Source organism: Diorhabda sublineata, chromosome 9 (genome assembly GCF_026230105.1).
Source record: "Diorhabda sublineata isolate icDioSubl1.1 chromosome 9, icDioSubl1.1, whole genome shotgun sequence".
In the NCBI taxonomy this organism is placed as follows: Eukaryota; Metazoa; Arthropoda; class Insecta; order Coleoptera; family Chrysomelidae; genus Diorhabda; species Diorhabda sublineata.
Window position 1 is genome coordinate 19,443,391 of NC_079482.1, and position 19,964 is coordinate 19,463,354.

A 19,964-nucleotide genomic window follows, 5' to 3' on the forward strand; every position below is an offset into this window, starting at 1 on the left:
CCTAACTTGGTAAAATATCCTATTGTCGATTTCTATATCATTAAGAGACGAGAAGAAATCGAAGAACAGAAGAAGATATACTATGGCCAATACAACGTTTTTGTTGATCGCCAAGAGACAAATGGACTTCTGGTTATCCAAGAAGATGGACTACAGTTTTAAGACGATTCCATTTCAAAAGAATATCGGAGGTCTAGTGTAATATTGTCAAATTAATCTAGATTTTGCGCATAATCGAACGAAATGTGTTCTAATTAATCATACAAAATCATACAAAATCACCTTAAACAGATCGTACTACAAGCAATTACAGCCAGATAACTGCCCTGACCTGAATCAAATAAAAGGATGTATTGATATCTAGTTAGCCTAGACCAGTTCCATGCATAAACAAAATATTGCGTTACCATAGCAACGAACAATAACTTATTACAAGTGTAAGTGTAAAGTTTGACGTCAAAAAAGTAAACTAGAGTTACGCAATAAATTAAAAGAAAAAATATGTCCACCGAAATTGTGAAAATGGAAAAATTGAAGTAACGAGCCATCATCAAGTACCTGTATTTAAAAGGGTTAAGATTTTCGAAGATATGCTTAATGCCCTCGGTGATCAATGTCCTTCGTATGCGACCGTGAATTTTCCATTGAAGATGATGACCGATCGGGAAATCCAGTTTCTGTGTCAGTCCCCGAAAATATCTATGCAGTTTATGACATGATTTTATTAGACCGTCGAATTGGGCTAAAACGGATATCTGAAGCACTGAATACTTTGGACATGAGAAAAATTGCTGCAAAATGGATCCGCAAATGTTTGAATGTTGACCAAAAGCGTGCAAGAGTAGAAGCATCGCGTTCGATTGCTCGATTTGAAAACGATGTAGACTTCTTAAACCGAATTGTTACTATGGATGAGGCTTGAGTACATTTCTACGATCCAGAAACAAAGCAACAATCGATGGAATGGCGACCCTCTGGATCTCCAAGACTTAAGAAGTTTCGTGTTTAAAAATCTGGTTCTATAGTAGACTAAGATTTTTTCAATATATCCTCGTAGATTCTTTTCGGGATATAATTAATAATCATTTATGAGCTTCAATAAATTCATCTCACAATTCACATGAACAATTTATTGGACTCATTGAAATATGGGAGGCTATTGACCAAAATTAAATCAGTAATTTGATTCCAAGTATGCCTAGACGCTGTCAAACTGTAATAGTTTTAAGCTGAAAATTTTTGTCAAACATCTAATTATTTTTTACAATAAGAGTTGAAATTATTAAATTTTATTTATTTTATATCTGTGAAGTTTTGATATCACACTTATTTGAAAACCATCAATATTATCAATAATTTTGGTGAGGAGTATATAACCTTGGTACGAAATTACGTTATGTTTTTATATCTTGCTTGTTTCAACAATAACAAACTACTTTTTCTATACAACAGTTGTATAACAAGATACAATGAAAAGTGTCGTATTTGGTGTAATCTTTGGTTTGATTTTAGCCAGAAGCATAATTTATATATTACCTATTTACATTTATCATTATATACCTGAATTCCCTGATCATTTTTGTTGGGGAATTGATGAAATGTGTACAAATGATACAAATATATATCAATTCCATTTGAAAATTGAAACAGAGGTGAGTTTTTAGAATTATGTATACGGAGAAAAGTTTTTTTTTATTCGAACATTACAATAACAACAATATTTGTATGTATGTAACTTGTGAGTAGGGAACTATAGAATACACAATTCACAACGTGAATTTGGATATTTTTGTTCAAAAATTTTTTATATTCGATGCAAATTCGAATTAGATGACTTCATTATAAACGTTTTAAGTAATTAAATTGACTTTTTCACAGCGTTCACTAACACCATTACCAAATTTTCGTCGTAGCTGTTGATTTGAAAAATAAAAATAAAGTTTTACCTTAATGTTTGAACTAGCAAGATAAGTACGTAGAGGTTACAAAAAATATCAAATTTTAACAAAATGGGGAAAGTTTTACAAAAAAAATATCACGAATATTGATCAAATTCTACGTAATTCTCTAGAAAATGTCTTCTGTCAAAGTTTCCAATCAATCGGATCAAAATTGCCTGAATAATTATGGTGGTAATGTTAAAAAGAGTTATTTCGAGCAAAACGCGTTTAAATTTTGAAAACGGGACGACAAGCGTGATGCAACGTTCAAACTGACGCTACACTAATAGACCAACATAAAGACAGTTCATAATCTCACTAGTGCCACCTATAGGTAGCTGTGTGTACTATTTACTAGTAGAAATAGTCGCTAAGGGCCTTATAATACTAGCGGATTGCAAGCATCTTCAAAGCGGAGCGGGCGCGCAACGATCACGCCGTGCACGCGCTGCGAATTCGTTGCAGCGTGGACGCCATTTTGCACTATCGCGTTAATGAGTGTACTGTGCGCTACAAACACGCGAAAAAAATGTTGCATTTCTGCCATGTATCTGCGACATCCTCGCGACGTAGTCGCGGCGTGTTCGTGACGCATTCGTTGCTCGTTTGCTCCGCCCCGCAGGCGCTCGCAAACTGCTAGTATGATATGACTGACAGGTAAGGGGGGCAAGGGCTTAGTGACTGATGCTCATAACTCAAAGAAAAATTTTGTTTTTCGAAAAATCATTCGAGGACGTCATTTTTAACATAATTCCCTACCATTTTATTTAAATTTTTGATTACATTCTGCTCCCATCATAGTTAAAAATATCTACAACGTGATCAAATTGGACCCAGGCTGACATTTTTACTTATTTCAATACAAATATTTTTTATCCCTATAATAGATAGGGAAAAGATAAAAGTTTTTGACGACTACAGAACATTCACTGAAAACTTTTTGTTACACATATACTTGCGTTCGCGATCAATTAGACTTCTTACAACAATTGTATAACTATTTCGTAGCTGAAATTCCATTGGAAACATGAAATATCAAGTAAACTGGTTGCTCAACTTTTTTTTCATAATATCACCACACAAATTTTGTGCATAGTAAACAAACAGCTAACAAACACATACTAATTAATATATGGCGATCAAATTTCATACGAATATAATAAAAGGTTTATCAATTAAGAAAAAAGGTTACTAGCTTAGTAATAATGTGACCATACATAACTAGAAACCTTTAGGAGTCTTAATACTTAATACTATATAATCAAATCTAATCTCAAACAAATGGCTCTACTAATTGAAGTATAAATTTCTTTAAGGAAATAAATGATCTACTTGCCAGGCTAAACAACACAAGATCATTTACACCAGCTTTGAGAGAAACTCAAACTCAATATGGTTTAAATGGGGACGTTTTAAAAGTGCTCATTAATTTCATTAGAGAGAGCTACAATTTTACGGAACGTCAATCTTTCTTGAATAAGTTTCCGCAATATACTACAAATATTCAAGGTAATTCAATGGTTACTAGTCTTGTACAAGACAGCTCTATTATGTAAAATAGCTGAATAAAGTTTAGTGGTTCGTAATAATCACCAAATTAACCTAATCTAATTGGCCCCTTAATTATAAGTATAAATAACATATTTCAGAAGTTAACTTTTTTTAAAAAATCTTAATAAAAAAATGATAGTTAAATATATCAAGTGCTCCTGCCAAGTTGCAAAAAAACACTTTAGAAAATGTTCGACCCTCTATAACCAAGCAGATATTGTATAAATACGGTATAGTACAAATTCCATTTAATTTAAACCAGTAGTTTGAAAAAACTGGAAAAAGTTTATTTACTTTGTCACTCATTCACTAGCTCTACTAATAGAAATAGGAGCTTCAAATATAAAATCAAATCGGTGTTTGATGTATACATTAAAAAAATTGAAATATTTTGTAGTTTCTGGATTATTCCTTGACGATAGGAAGTAGGAACCCGTATTTTGCGAAGAACCGTTTGTTTGTCGGAATTTTATTTCTGTTCCTTCATTATTTCTTTTGCTCTTTCATTCTATTGCAGTGCACATCTCTAAATCCACCACAACTCCAGCATCGGTCAAACAGAAGAACAGAATTGAAAGACTTTGTTTTTTCACAAGTTATGTTTTTGACGGTGGTTTTTTTTCAACCTCCGATAGGCTATAAATAAAAGACAAGATCATATAAAGCAATAATTTCATTACCAAAAGGTTGGTACACTTTTCGACATAATGACCGAAAAGATTGAGACATTTGGCATATCTGTGGACAAGCTTTCCAATACCATCTTCAGAAAAAGTTGCCGCCAATGTAGCCTAACCGTTCAGTGACAATAGAGTACAAAACAGACCTTGAAACTTCTGGAAATTCCGTAGACAAAGCAGTAATAGTTTTCTTTAACCATTCTGTCAACTCGTTGAACCAGGTCATCTGAAACGACTGATTTTCGTCCTTGGCCCCCTTCATGATGCACATCATCACGGTCATCTTTAAACTTTCGACACCATTCACGCACAACACCATCACTCATTAAGCTTTCCCCATACACACGACTCATTCTCCGATGGATTTCTGCAACAGTTTTGCCTTGCCTGTAGAAAACGAATCACACTTTGCAATTGACATTTGGCGGGAGAATCAATAATGGCGGACATGTTTACTTAGCTGTAGCACAACGCCGACTGACACCGACAATTTTGAAAATTGTCGAAGCATATGTAGCAGCTTTTAGGGCATTCCAGTAGGGTATTGTACAGCTGTATTACAAAACAGAGCACTTTTGTAATTTAGAGAGCAAGGTGTGGGCTACAGAGTTCTAGTTTATTACTAGAGAATTTGGTTTAGAGTGAGGTCTTTAAAATATGAAATGTTACTGTTTTATTTTCTGGTTATAATGACTATTAATCTACTACCTAAATAATTACTCTTGTGAATGTTGCTTAACACCCAATTAACAATGGGTGATAACGGTTGAAATGCTTTTCACAAATATATGAATGCTTTAAAAATGTACAGTTTCTTCTGCAAATCGCCTAATCAATGCTTTAAAAATGTATAGTTTCTCCTGCAAATCGCCTAATCAATGCTTTAAAAATGTACAGTTTCTCCTGCAAAGCGTCGAATCAATGCTTTAAGAGAGTTTTGTCTTTCGGAAACTTCTGTACTGCTATTTTAGTATAAGTATTTTTACGTTTTTACTTTTTCCAGCTATATTTCAAGACCTCACTCGCTCGTAGACCTAATTAGTGAACATAAAAACAGTAGCCCTAATAACACAACTGAACATCGATATAATATAAAAAGTATAAATTGGTTTGTAGGTCTGAATATTCATTTTCTTCATATAAAATCTAAAAACAAAGGAATGGTACCCATTGTACCAATACTGTTACTCCATGGATGGCCTAGCTCAGTTAGAGAGTTTTACAATTCCGTTGAATTATTTGAATCAATGAAAAATCAAACAAAATTTTCATTTGATTTGGTAATACCTTCTCTCATTGGTTTTGGGTGAGTAATCAATAACTTATCAATTTTATATTTGGTCGTGATAGATAAAAAGAGATTCAGAAATAGGGAGTAAGTTCAAGTTTTTAAAAAATGTCTTGAATTGGAGTCCAAGCAGTGTATTCTTTGACACATTCGAAATTAGATCGTCGTCCTCTACATTTTCTTCGCTCTCTACTACCCGTCTTAGCAACTTTCGATCTATTTTACAGATACTTCCAATTGAGCAAATCATCTGGCAATTTTTTTTATACTCAAAATTGTTTAATTAAAAATATACTCGGAAGCCAGATTTGTGAAGATACAATCGTGTTAACCCTGCCAGAAGTTGATTTTTTTACTTTAAATATATTAAAAAAGTTTCAGCCTTGTGAAAGTACTTTAGTCGAAGTGGCGACTAGTATACTAGTATATGTCAAGAGACTCATCTGTGGATATGAACAAGTGTAAAATAAAAGGGGCGCTACATTAACATTAGGGTGGATTTTATAATAATTATGTCAGGCGCTGTGAACGCTTAGTGCAGGGATGGGGAAACTTTTTTCTTCGCGTGCCAATTTTTGTTAACGAAATATATGGCGGACCAAGTAGACATTATTTACTAAAATAGAAATATTGTTTTAATTTTTCTGAAACACTAATTTATTGTGCAATATTGAAAAATAACATTCTTAATTGCAATTAATTGAACTCAAGTTAGCTGCGAAGTAAAAGGTTGAGGAGCACTGGTCTTTATGGGAACATGTGACATGTGGAACTGTTTTTGTTTCTGCATGACTTCATCATAAGCCGGTTCCATTTGTGATGCTGAATTGTTAACAATGGAAAAAGGAGGTCATCCGAAAGCCTATTACGAAGACAATTTTTGCTTAGTTTCATTATTAAAAACGTTTGTCCGCACAAATTGCTTGTACCAAACGTAGCGAGTATTCTCTGGGCGTGTGTAACTATATTTAGGTATTGTGCCCTAGATAAAGACTTATAAAATTCCAATTTGCTGGTGCTCAAAAATAGTTGCTTCAAATGGGTAGCGCGTTCGACGACAGACGAACATTTTCGGCATTCGCTCATATCCCCGTTCGCGCTCGCACATGTTGTTTTATGTGCGACGCGCACTGTCATTACTGCCAATTGAAGAGAATGTAATTTCTGATAATAAGAAAGCTGTACTTGATTTTTGTTTGATGGTCCCGGGCTGGATTTCAACGCTTTGCGGGCCAGAGACGGCCCGCGGGCCGTAGATTCCCCATCTCTGGCTTAGTGAAATACACCATGGGTACATGCGATAAGTTGATGGTTTGGTTCGTTTTGTTTACCCTTAATAGTTATTAATTACCCGTTAGTGAGTTACATTTAGAAAAAAAACTGGACAATACAAATAACTGAAACGCAATCATTATATTTTGTAAACAAATAATATAAATAAATAATGTTGTGAAATACCATTTAATGAGTTTTGTTAATTCAAACATTCAATGTTTGTAAATTTATGTTATTTTGAATGAAGTTTTTTAAAAATATTTTGCCGGTATCGATATATATGTATATATATATATATATATATATATATATATATATATATATATATATAAATAATTAGTTTTTATTTTTTATCAATTCTTATGAACGGTAATTAACATGTGACTGAGGTATGCGATTTCTCTAGCTTTTTGGCTATTGACATGAAACAGCTTTCTTTCATTTCGCTTGTTTCCAGGAGCCTTTTTGTTTTTGCTGTATCAGGCCGAGTTTCTGCTGCGTACGTCATTATAGATCTGATTACAGTTTTGTAGGCTCTTGACTTGGCCTCAATACTTATGTATTTGTTTTTCCATACAGTGTCGTTCAGACATCCGGCTGCTCTTGATGCTTTTATTGTTTGCTGCCTTACCTCTGTCTCAATATCACCATATCCGGATACCCAATCCAGCAAGAAACGAAACTCAAAAAGTATATCTCTAGTATTTATGGTTTTAGATCGACATTTGAGCTCTTTGACACCAAGGTAATACCTTCGGGCTTAGATGCAAAAAATTGTCGCACTGCGTTTTCTACATTTCTTTTGTATTTTAATTTTTTCTAATGCAAGAGCTTCGTCCTGGATCTTTCTAAATAGTAATAGTAGTTTAAGGTACTGGACTAAAATCTGGATTTGGTTGGAGTTTAATACAACGAATTTTTTCTATCTTATTTCGCAGTATGTGGATTAGCATTATCTTGTTGGAAGACTTGGATATTTTCAGACAAAACTTCATACATTCCCATCAGCTGTCTACTATATACTTTGGCATTGATAGCTCAACCATCTAGAACGTTTTGATGTACACCAAACCTTTATAATTCCACCAGCCACACAACAAGACTTTCCGCTTGAATCGATCTCTCCTCTCCTGACTAAAAGTGAAGTAATTGTCTCCATAGATCTAGAGACTAGTCTTATTAAGTTACGACATGTTTAAATTGAGATGTAGGAGTTTTCATATAAAAAAAGCCGTGAGCAGTAGAGCTTCATCACAAAAGTCGAATTTTTCGTCGAATGAAGAATTTAACTAATACACAAACAAATCTTTCCATAAAATAAATTTTTTGAAAATGATATCAATTCTCAATCTTATTTCTTTATATGGAAAATTTGCTATTCCTCAATAACTTTTCATTTCACAAGTTAACTCTCTCTCTCTCTCGAATGAAAATTCATAATTTCAATAGACCCGGTGGTCTCGAACCCTCTTGTTCAATTCCAATTGACAACAAAGAAAAAATTGTCATAATGTCAAGAAATTTCAAAAATGGGAAGTAAAAAAAATCACCCTAGCAACGATCATACTCGTATTATTCATTAAATAGGAGGCGGTCCAGTTCAACAATTTCAACGATCAAAATGATTTTGGGCGTTTTGTGCTAGAAGAAAACTTTGAACTTGAGAAAGACAATTCTTCAACATCACCCCTACTTGCATGCGAAGTTCGAACCCTCCAGTGAAACTTTTTCTGGCCAAAAAGTGAGAGGAGTGGAGATGGAAAGTTTCTACCTTAGACAGGAAATCATCTCGCAACTAATTGAACCTACATGTGAAATTTCATTTTTCAGTCGCTTTTCGTTTGACCTGCAGAGGCGAGCAAAGGTCAAAAACCACTTTTTTGCACTGCGACCCCTCGAAATATTCATTTGTTTTCAACCAAACTCTAATAACATCAATCCGCCGCCAAAAAAGCCATGTATGCTAATTTTGAACCAAATCGGACCCATAGCAATTGCTCGAGAAACGAAAATAAGAATTGTAGCTTAAACATATATATATATATATATATATATATATATATATATATATATATATATATATATATATATATATATATATATATATATATATAAACTACAGACATTCTAAAAACCATCATAATTGTGTTCAGGAGGTCTCAAAACATGGGAAAAATGATGTGCCCCCCATTTTTCTTCTACTCATGCCTACCGTAATTAAAACTACCGACTAAAAACCGACATTACTTATGAAACACCCTCTATAACTGATTTATTGCGGTTATAAGCAAGGGGATGATAAAACTTTGAGAAATCATAAGTTACTGATGAATCTACATATTCTGAAATTGAATTCACAACTTATTCTGAAACTTCTGAATATAGAACATATTTTTTTCACTTAATTGTTCATAACAAAGATATAAAAAATTTAATGTTTTTTACAATATTTTTATTTTTTTATGAATTAAGGGTCGGTGTTGGAATTTCTTTCCACCTCCTCCCAGACGGATATAAAATTTGTTATACATAAACATTATTCAAAGTTCCGTGCGAATAATTTACCTTATGTATTTGCAACTGGTAGTGGCTGATGTCTTTTTATTGTTACAATAGACTTTCAAGTGAGTTGTTTTAAGTTTAGATCGGATAACATTGACAAATAACTTGACCACAGTTATGTTCTTCAAGAAAGTGTGTATCAATAATCGGCTATCACAAATTGTGGTTGATTAATCTTTAGTTTTAGATCTTATTCTCAAACACTTTTTTCTTTGCAGATATTCTGATGGATCTGCTAAACCAGGTTTTCGAGTCACTCATGCAGCAAATATAATGAAAACCTTGATGAACCGTCTGGGTTATGAAAGATTTGTAGTACATGGTAGTGATTGGGGCGCCATTACGGTAACTGCTCTAGCTACATTGTATCCAGATTCAGTCATAGGATTGCATTCAAATTTTTGTTTGTCTTTGAGAACAATTACACTCACCAAATTAGTTATTGGTGGATTATGGCCAAGTGCAGTAGTCGAAGAGAAATATGAGAGTGAACTTTATCCTTTAGCCAGATTATTTAGATTTCTCTTGGCCGAATCTGCGTATTTTCATCTTATGGGTACCAAACCGGATACTATAGGTGAACTTTCTATCGCTAATAATATATTTTTTAATAACTTCAGTCAGGTAGAAATCACTAAAAGTTGTAATCAATTGCAAAAAGGCTCCACCATTTGTGGCTGATATACTCGATATACGTTTTTTTCTTATATTAAGTTAAGAAGCTTCAACGGGTCCTTTTATGATTGGGAAACTGTTACAAATACATACTTCATATGAAGAGTTTCTTCAAAGGGTAAGATGCAACGGGATTGGGAGTTTTAAGCTTCAGTTCCCTCTTGTCTAGATACATGAGTACTAAAACTGGAGCAAACAGGTTACAAATTTCTTCACAGCTTATAAATCTGGTTTTCAAACCAGCCATGATGAAATCCAAAACAGAAAAGACAACAAAAGATTTGAAATTCTGTGAATCTTGTTGCTGAAGTTGTTCGGGCGTGAGTGAGAATTCTTGTATGATGCCAACGGCGACGTGTTCTGCTTCGTTAAGGATGGTTTCCAATGAATATTTTAGGGCCTGTAATTCAGCTAACAAGTTTCTGTATTCAATGAAATCCTTCTCCTTTGTATGACCTCTTTTCTTTGATTAATAGAGGCTAAAAGCTTGTGCCAAAACGATGATGTCAAGAGGCCTTTAAAATACCTGGTGGGGAAAGTAATGGTTGGTAGGCGCCTGGTAAAAGGGGAAGGTAAAGGGAGTGTATGGGGTCCGAGCAGACGTTGCATGCAAACTTTTGAATTTCAATCTAATATCCACGATATTTTGCAATAAATGTAAAAATTAAATTTAAATAGGGCTAAGCCCGGGCCTCACGTGGGCCTGGGCACTGTAGAGTTGCACCAGTCCCACCCTTGTGGGGGCCATGATAGAGCGTCACCTAATTCTTTAAAAATTGCTTATGTTTCAGAAAGCCTTCGAAAGTTATCAAGCTATTTCGAAATCAATAGAATTTCTCATAAAAATTGAATACGTCACCCAAAATTCGAAAACAAATTTCCAGAAAAATCTCAAGTGTCATTTAATATTTGGAAAAGTTCTCGAATTATTAAGAAAGTTATCAAGTTGTTAAGAAATTGCTTAAATTTCCTAGAAACATCTAGAACGTCGAGAGCTTGCTCAAATTTATTAAAAAGTCACCTAAGGCTTGAAAAATTTTTAGAAAGTAATCAAAATATTGACACATTGAGAGATAGATTGACATTTCAAGAAATAGCTTGACTTTTCCAAAAAGAATGCCAGAAAGTTATTTTAAGAATAAACTATAATTGTCTAGGAAGTTATCAAAGCATCCCACAAAAGTAGGGTAGAGATCCTCATATATGGATATATAAATAACTAGAACTAGGAATATTGAAATTTGCAGCTAATTTGGAAAAGAGAACTCTTTATCAAGTTTTCGGGAAGTATTTTCACCAAACCTCAATATTCCTAGTTTTAGTTCTAATTAGCGACAACTACCAGTCTGTTATATAAATATATATCAAATATTTACTAATTGCTTTTCTTTTTAGGACATATATTAGATAATAATCCCATTGGTTTAATTACATATTTGTTTGAGAAATTTTCTGTTGGTAAAAATAAGGACAATATTTATTCAACAACGGCAGGATTACAACATTTTGATTTAACGACTATAATGGACATAATTTTATTTCATTACTGGTTTCCGAAAAAGGCAACAACAGCTGCTAGATACTATTGTGAAAATTCCAGCATAGAAGGACTCCTATCAGGATTACACAAGTAAAAACTCATTCTGATTTTTAATTACAAAATTAAAATTTATGGTATAGTCCGGCAGCCATTTGAATGTCTGTCACGAGTTACTTTATGTATATTGAAAATATTTGTTTTATGTGGTTCCTATCGTCATTTATGATTCATACTAATCTCTTCACATTTTCATTAAAAATAACGTGAACATGAATGAAATGGACATAAGTTCAGGTAATTTTTGCATGAAAGTCAAGTTCAAGTCACTAATTAGAATATCACTCCAATCGGGTAAGGATTATTCAAGTTCAATATTCTTATATTAATGCATCTAATTTTTGGAAGAAAGATAAAATTTGACGTTTCGACTTTTCTTCAAGTCTTATATATTCTCTAATGTGTCTAGATTGAGGAGATCGTTGTAAATTGCTTAACCATTAATGGTTTACACCAGCTGAAACGATTTTTGTACGACCACGAAAGTTTGTAATTATTGTTTATTTAGGTAGATAATAGCCAGAAAAATAATAATAACAATTTTCTGTCACGTCTAATTTTATAAATACTTTTTTTATAGGTGAGACTCCCGTAGCCTACCCAACAAACCGCCATCTTCTGTCCATGTATGCTTATTCCGTTTGTTCGTTGTCTATTACATTGTCAGGCAGCCATTCCGCATTCTTTGCTCTTAGATTCTCCTCTATATAGGTAGCAACCATTTGCCTCCATTCAATCTTGTGTTGCGTCACCTGGACGATATTATCATGAGTTAGGCCGCCAATAGTCTTCTCTAGTTCCTCTCAAATTCCTCTAATGGTTGTACTTGAAGAACGTGTGTTCGGAATAATCTGGCTTCTGTTCACAGTAAGTCTACTCAGGTGTCTGTACCTATCTTCTTTAAATTAATTAATTAAATAATTTAAGCCGGATATCAGAACTCACCATACAGCAATCCTAAAATAGGTATTAAAAATCAATAAAAACATTAAACCAGTACATAGCATGCTCCGAATTAAATATTATTATTAGAATAAAAGTCGTTTGTAGACCTAGACCAATGAATAGGCTATGTGAATAGTTACAGATTTGATTCCAATTGGCAATTGATTGTGCATTTTTTGTATTGTAAAGTATTGAGCCCTTAACTAATTCTGAACGTGCAGTAGGTAGATAAAGGTCGTGCTCCGTGTACCTAAGTGGATAGCTGTAGAATGGTCTTCCTAGAGTTGTAGAAGCGTGTATACGAATTAGGCAAACGGATTTTTTTAAATCCCTTTCTGAAATATTCATGTAATAACTTTATTACCTTGGTTTTTTCAGGTAAACAAAAATTTTAGAAGATGGTCCTTTGAACTTACTTTGTTTTTATAATTACTAATCTTCTCTTCATAATTGAAGTATTTTATTTCTTCTTGAGACCAGAGAAAATAGTCAGTCTTCGACAAACAGTAAAGCTAGTAACCACGACCGCGTTTCTTAAGCTTTATACATAATTAAAATTCTTATTAACTATTATTAACTATTGAGTTAGTTTCGTCGATTTTATTTGAAATCCCTTTTTTGATGACTAAAAACATATTATATGTAATGATGTCTATATTGTCTGTTACAGTTTTTGAGATATATTTTGAGACATTAAATTTTGTACGGATATATATTCACTTAATACAAAATAAATATAAATAAATATAAAATTTATCAACAATAATTGTTCAAAGTGAACACTTTCGATTTTCTGACAGTATCCTTTAAAATCATTTTAGGCGTTATATTTTGTATCGCAGGTCTGCTGATTTAATCTTTTAGTTCTTAGAGAGTTTGAGGTAAATCCTTATAGATTGACAGATTGTAAACAGCCCCAAAGAAAAAAATCCATTGGAGATAAACCCAGTGACCTTTTCAGCCATTCCGTATAACTTTTTTGTCCCACCCATCACGCCCGACATACAGTACTCAGATATTGTCAACCCTAGTAGGCTAATGAATTGGAGCATCATCGTGCTGAAACTAAATTTCTTTTGATGAATGTAAATGATCAAGATATAAATTTGATGTTCCGCCTATTCTGATCGACCCTGTATATTCTAACCTATATCAATTTCTTCAGACACATTCTATAATCAATTAAGAAACCAAACAGAAACTTGATATATAAACGTAACTTACCTTTTTTTTACATTACAAGACTTCTTCCTAACAGTTATCAATTTATTTCAATAAATATGATATTGGCGTAAGTCATCAAAATATCTAAAATAACTAAAATCTAAAACACTCTTTAACAAAAGAAGTAATAGTATGTATTAAGTAATTTTTAGTAATTTTCGTGCTGTTTATATAGGACAGAAATCTCTGTATTAAGAAAATAGATTAAAAGGTCATAAATACGATAAAAAATGAAAATACATTATCAAACTATGGAATTGGAATCAAACACATGAAAAAGAGTATTTTTAGAAATGGTTCACATACGTAGGAAGGAGGAAGCTATCAATGATACAAAAGAGCTGAACAATTTGATACTTCTATTTTAGAAATTTCAATGAAACTCGAATAATTCAATTAATGGCTGCTACATATTTTTGAGATGTAACAACTATGGAAAAAAATATTTTCTGTGATTGAAACAGATTTTTATTTCCAAATTCATATTGTATGTGATCTATTGATTAATATAATTATGAAAATTGGCAGTGTTAAGACGTATTTTGATAAAGCCCGAAATAGATCGAGGCGTCAATTTTTTACCTGTTTTTGAATATAATTTTCTATCAAAAAAAAACCAAAATCAAGACGATTTAGCAATAAAAATTAACATATATAATATTCATTATTATTTGCAGTATACCTATAGATACAAGTGTTCCTTGTGGATGTGCCTTTTTCGAAGATGAATTCATTTATCAACCCGAGAGTTTTCTTCGAGACAAGTATCCAAATTTAATTCAATATAATACTTATCCTGCAGTTGGTCATTTTGCAGCGATAGAAGCTAATGATGTTCTCACGAAAGATATTATTTTATTTGTTAATAAATTATATGAATCTAATTTATTGTAATGCGCTTTGTATATTTTTACTTAACGTGGAAGTGTTGTTTAAAGCTGATACGTCCCATAAAATAATTGATAACATAATGATATTAAATATATGTTAATAGTTTTTGAAAAATATACGTAAATACAAACTAAATGAAATTGTGTCACCTTTTTTTTATTTAAATTTTTTTCCATTTTTTATGTGCCGAAAAAAGGTTTTAAAACAATTTTTCCTATTTTGAACTTGTTGAAAAAACTATACATTAAGAAAAGTGCTTTAAATCTTAACTGGTAGATGTTTGGTGGTGTGCAGTATCATTAAAAAAATAGTTCAACATCAACTTGTTTTATTCAACTGTAATAAAATTTTCACTTAATAATAAAAATAATAAAAAACGTTACATCTTATCTTATCAGCGTCTTTTCATTACACTAGTTAAACCAACGTCGCACTCTTTTGAGCAACGATTTATCAGGAACCGAAGGAAGCTCGATATTTTTAACATTCCCCACACATTCTTGAAGACTACAGCTGCATTTTGATGGTACTAAAATTTTCTTTTCGAGTTTATTACCATCTGAACACTCCAATTCAACGAGAATAGTCTTGTGTTCGATTCCTTGACAACAAGAACATTTTGTCTGCATACTTCCCGAAACTGAAACAAGATAGTAATTTGAAATATGTGAAATTTTTACATGAAATGGGGGTTCGTTATTGTGAGCAAACTATGTTATATGTTATAATCACATATATATAGTCTTTCTAGGTTTATAGGTATCCAAAAAATTTATGAAAATATAGATTAATATTTTTTCAAATTTTGGTCTAAATAAAACAGATTTTTATGCTATTTTCTTTTTAATATAAAGTCTTGTAACACCTCAAGAAACAAAATTTGGTGTAACTATCATAGAAAGTAGATAACTGGTATTGAGTTTCACAATTGGCATTGTTGGTCAATTCCTCTACGTCTGTTTATTATGAATCTGCGCGCTTCTCTTCGTTCTAATTGTTTCTGTTGATTTCGTTCCTCTTGTGATTGTGATTAACGTAACTACGCCGTGCTCACACGTACATCTTCGTGCTCTTATATCTTGCATGACTCTAGATTTGATCGTTCGACGACTCAAATTGGTCCCTTTGCTAGCATTGCTGACATATATGTACTACTCCTATATGGACAGTTGGTAGGGAAAAAAAACGTCACTACGTTCATTTTCTTTCTCGTTCGAGACACTTTATCTATACTGCGCGTGTTTGAAAATGCGCAGAACCGAGCTGGAACCTCGAAGGATAGAGAAATCGTTGCCGTCCATATAGAAGTATTACATATATAATTGCTGACTGTACTTATAACCTATAAATAAATGAAGTTAAAATACTTATTTGTGAAAAACAGTGACTTAATAATATTGTATTCGTTTGCTTATCATTTGACTTACCTTTCACAATAATAAAACACGTATATTTATTAAACACGTACAAGTTTCTGTTTTGATCTGAAACTATTTGTAAAAAATGTCAAGTACAATATGTACAGGTACGATAATGGCCGTTGTTAGCGGGAGCTCACAACACATGTTTATTTACACGAAAGTAAAAAATGTCTTGTCAGTTATTAATAAATTTAATGACAGTAAAATTAACATGAGAGTTGCACAGTTATTATATTCGATTGCCATCTTGCAATCCTATTGCGGATCTGTGGATTACATAAAAATTTTTAAAATCGCTATGGAAAAATAGGGGTTGATCGCCGATAAACATCGCCGAAAAAATTGAAGTTCATGATTAAAAAAATTGGGGTTGATCGAAGGGGGAGTCAAAATTTATGGTTGTATGCTTTGACTGAAAAATAAAAATATTTGGGGGTGGTTTATCCTTAACATTTAGGGGGATGAAAAATAGATGTTGTCTGATACATAAACCTACCCAATATGTACACAAAATTTCAGTAGCGGCTTAAAGAAATTGTGAAAAGGTAAATGGAAGTAACTCACTAATATGGCTTAAAGATTTGAAAAATATAATAGATAAATAACATTTTATCTTAGCTTACTTATAATTAACACTTACGAAGCGTTAATTATAAACAAAAACGCCCGCGCTTCCGTTAAAGTTTGCGCTGGGAATGGACAATTTAAATTTTGGTCGCTAGCGCCCCAGCGCCTAGCCAATGAAAACAAATATGCAGGTCATAAGACCACGCATGTGCTGCAGCAATAACCAAATTTAACCATTTTCTGTTTATTTTCCTGATGTGGCGTACCTTGATGTTGTTTTCTCAAAGTATAGAATGTGAGGAGAGAGACCGGAAGACATTGTTGGATTGCTCTTGGAAATTATACAAAATTGGAATATTTATGCAACGTGAAGAACAAAGATTATAAAAATAGCAGGAAAAAAGAGGAGTCCGGAGCGAAATAGCCTCTATATTAAACAGAAGTGGTAAGTCAATACATGGTACTTTTTAATTTTACCAAAGCATTGACGCACAAAATTCCGATGAATGCAGCTAGCTGTGGTTTTACTAAGTTTTCTTGCCCATCAAACAACATTTTCAAGAAAAAGTACAAAAATAACCTGGGTAGAACTAACATTAACAAATCTAAGAAATGTTGACATTTGAAATAAATGAAACTGAGACGAGATTTTTCTTTTACCATGCGAATGAAATGTATAAATACGAAAACGAATAACGTCAACAAAGGCGTGAACGTAAGAGTTTATAAATCCACATTGATGATTACTTGAAGACTAAAAGCTAGCCTCAAATTTCATTTGTTATAAGGAGTTTTTAAAATTTTCTATTCCTCAATTGTAACAACTTAGATTTTCATAAACAAACAAAAAAACAATTGTCAACTAAAATGGTTCATCACAGTTAAATTGAAATGTATAAAACAGTATTATAAATTTTGCTAAAAATCATTTCATAGCTCAAAATGAAACTGAATATTAGTAAGGCTGGTTGAGTTAACCAACTATCAAATTTGGATTTAGATGCAGCTACTGAAAAAAAATAATAATTAAAGTATTTAAAACAACACAAAATAAGTATAAACATTTAATGAACAGGAAATATCCTAAACTGAAATTTAACACATTTCCGTTTATTACATGTACAAGAAACAATTTTTATATGTTTATAATCCATTTGAAGTTCACTTAGATAATTGTCCATGTCTAGTGATATATTGATATAGATGAAATTTAAGTTGAAATGGCAATAGTACTTACTGGAATTAAAGGTGGTTTCCGAACCACAACTGCCTACGCATTCCGTAAAGTTCTTGATAGGATGTTTGTTCGTACAATCTGATTCTTTCAAAATTCCAACCGTTTGTTTCTCTGGTTTCTCTACCGCTAGACATTTCACTGAAATAATAAGATCGAACTAAAACCAATGTCTTTGCTCCCTACATGAATGTCATATTTCTAAATCACATAAATTTTAAATTCCAGACATTTATACAAACTGTGTAAATTTAATCCTACTGCACCAATCTTAACAACATTATACCTTTTAGGCAAATTAATGTAATTGAAAACTTCACATACTTCGGAAACAAACCTATACATCAAAAATCAAATCATGGACACACAAATAAACTGGAATATATATTAGGGAAGGGCATAAAATATTGTAAAGTATATATTTAGAAGTGGGGATCCACCCAAAACTTACTCCAAACATTTTTTGCTGAGCTTCAGATCCTTTTAGGGGATAAAATAAGTTATGTTATGGTGGGAGTAATATTTTTTCATCATTTTCAACATAATTTCAGTTTACTGTTTCATGATTTGTTTATACATCAATAAAAATTTATTTTATTTATTATATGAATTATCAACAATTACAAAATAATTTACAATTACATTTAATATGATACACGAAATTATAAGTATGATTAACTAGCACGTCCTTGATATCTATTATATTAAATGGAAGAAATACATAAGCTTATCTAACTTAACCTATTTTAACTTAACTCAACCTAACTTAACCTAACCCAACTTAATCTAACCCAACCTAACCTAACTACTTGTGATATTGCGTATTCCGATGTGATTGGATAATTATTGACATTTAATATGCATTAGATATTGATTGTTATGACGGAAAATATGTGTCTCCCCCATCCTTGAAGTACTTTCGGTGCACTAAAAAACAACCCTATATGTGCGACAAATTTTTGGGGTGGAGCCCTAATTCTAAATAATTACCTATTGATATATTAAACTATCGATATTTTTCCAAAAAATAATCGATAAATATCGTCGATTTTTTTATCTTGAAGTATCTATAGTCGATATTTATTGTTGAGTAACAAATTCGATTTTTTTTCCAAGATCTTCATAATATTTTATACTTTTATGTATTCCTTTATGTCTATACCAGATGATTACTGGTTTGAATAAAATTTAGATTACTAACCGCTGCTTAAATGATTATTTTCTGACATTACTAAAAACTTCATTCTATAAACAATATTTAAATGCTTTTTTTCTTAATTATTAAATAAAACTGAAAAAATTGAATGTGTTTTCATATTTTTTAACGTTCGAATAATTTGACAATTTTTTGGGTAATCGCACCTTGAAGTAAAAATATCGTTAAATCAGAATATCGATTTTTTTTATTCTGCATAAATCTATATTGTTCTAAAATATGGATACAATATTTATCGATATATTTTTTTCATTTGCCCATCCCTAATATATATCGCATACCTATTTCATTGGTACTAACAGATTCCGCATGAAGTTTCAAGTGCCACTATTACAATGAGTTACTCGCATATATGTAATTATCCTATATGGACAGTTGGTATGGAAAAAACGTCACTACGTTACGGTGCCGACAGTATTCATTTTCTCTCTCGTTCGAAACACTTCATCTATACTGCGCATGCTTGAGAATGCGCAGAACCGAGCTGGAACCTCGGAGGATAGAGAAATCGTTGCCATTCTGTCTTCCTTAGTCGGAACAGCTTCCCTTTATAGAAACTGTCCGCATAGAAGAATTACATATGTGGTTACTGGTGACTGTATGCACCATGAACACTGTCGTAAGCCAGTATGTCATATCATTTCGTTGAGAGATGTTACAAAAATCAAAACTGTAGTGCCATAACCCACAATGATTTTTATAATATTAAGAATCGTCAGACAAAGATCCGTAACAACTTATATATCTTCAAACATAAAAGTCGTGAGATACGAGAAGGAAAAACACTTTTTTTTCAGTTAAAAACCTCCTATGAGAGTGAAGAGTTGGTTATAAGAAAAATATGAAGAAAAAATGATTAATTTGGTTCTGATCCCGTGTTACACGACTAAACCAAATA

General features: G+C 32.3%; 2 protein-coding genes across 2 annotated transcripts in view; one reads left to right on the forward strand and one right to left on the reverse strand.

The window, feature by feature from the left end:
* The first annotated feature begins 1,398 nt into the window (after positions 1–1,398).
* LOC130448813 (juvenile hormone epoxide hydrolase-like) lies at positions 1,399–14,768 on the forward strand. Its single transcript, XM_056786344.1, has 6 exons — positions 1,399–1,652; positions 3,257–3,449; positions 5,288–5,477; positions 9,515–9,873; positions 11,367–11,601; positions 14,415–14,768. Exons 1-6 carry the CDS (start codon positions 1,470–1,472, stop codon positions 14,629–14,631), a joined length of 1,377 nt encoding a protein of 458 aa, XP_056642322.1. The 5' UTR covers positions 1,399–1,469; the 3' UTR covers positions 14,632–14,768.
* Positions 14,769–14,939: 171 nt separating this feature from the next.
* Positions 14,940–19,964, reverse strand: part of LOC130448812 (hemocytin) — a 79,492-nt gene continuing 74,467 nt past the window's right edge. The window contains exons 64-65 of the mRNA XM_056786343.1: positions 17,854–17,991; positions 14,940–15,268 (exon numbers count right to left, since the gene is read on the reverse strand). Coding sequence (XP_056642321.1) covers positions 15,042–15,268; positions 17,854–17,991 — 365 coding nt within the window. The 3' untranslated portion in view covers positions 14,940–15,041. The remainder of the gene's footprint in view (positions 15,269–17,853; positions 17,992–19,964) is intronic.

Bases quoted from the DNA above. Each gene is read 5' to 3' on its own strand.
- LOC130448813 (XM_056786344.1), top strand. From the start codon at position 1,470: ATGAAAAGTGTCGTATTTGGTGTAATCTTTGGTTTGATTTTAGCCAGA. The intron at 5,478-9,514 runs GTGAGTAATCAA...TTTTCTTTGCAG, and splicing joins CCTTCTCTCATTGGTTTTGG to ATATTCTGATGGATCTGCTA. The intron at 9,874-11,366 runs GTGAACTTTCTA...TTTTCTTTTTAG, and splicing joins TACCAAACCGGATACTATAG to GACATATATTAGATAATAAT.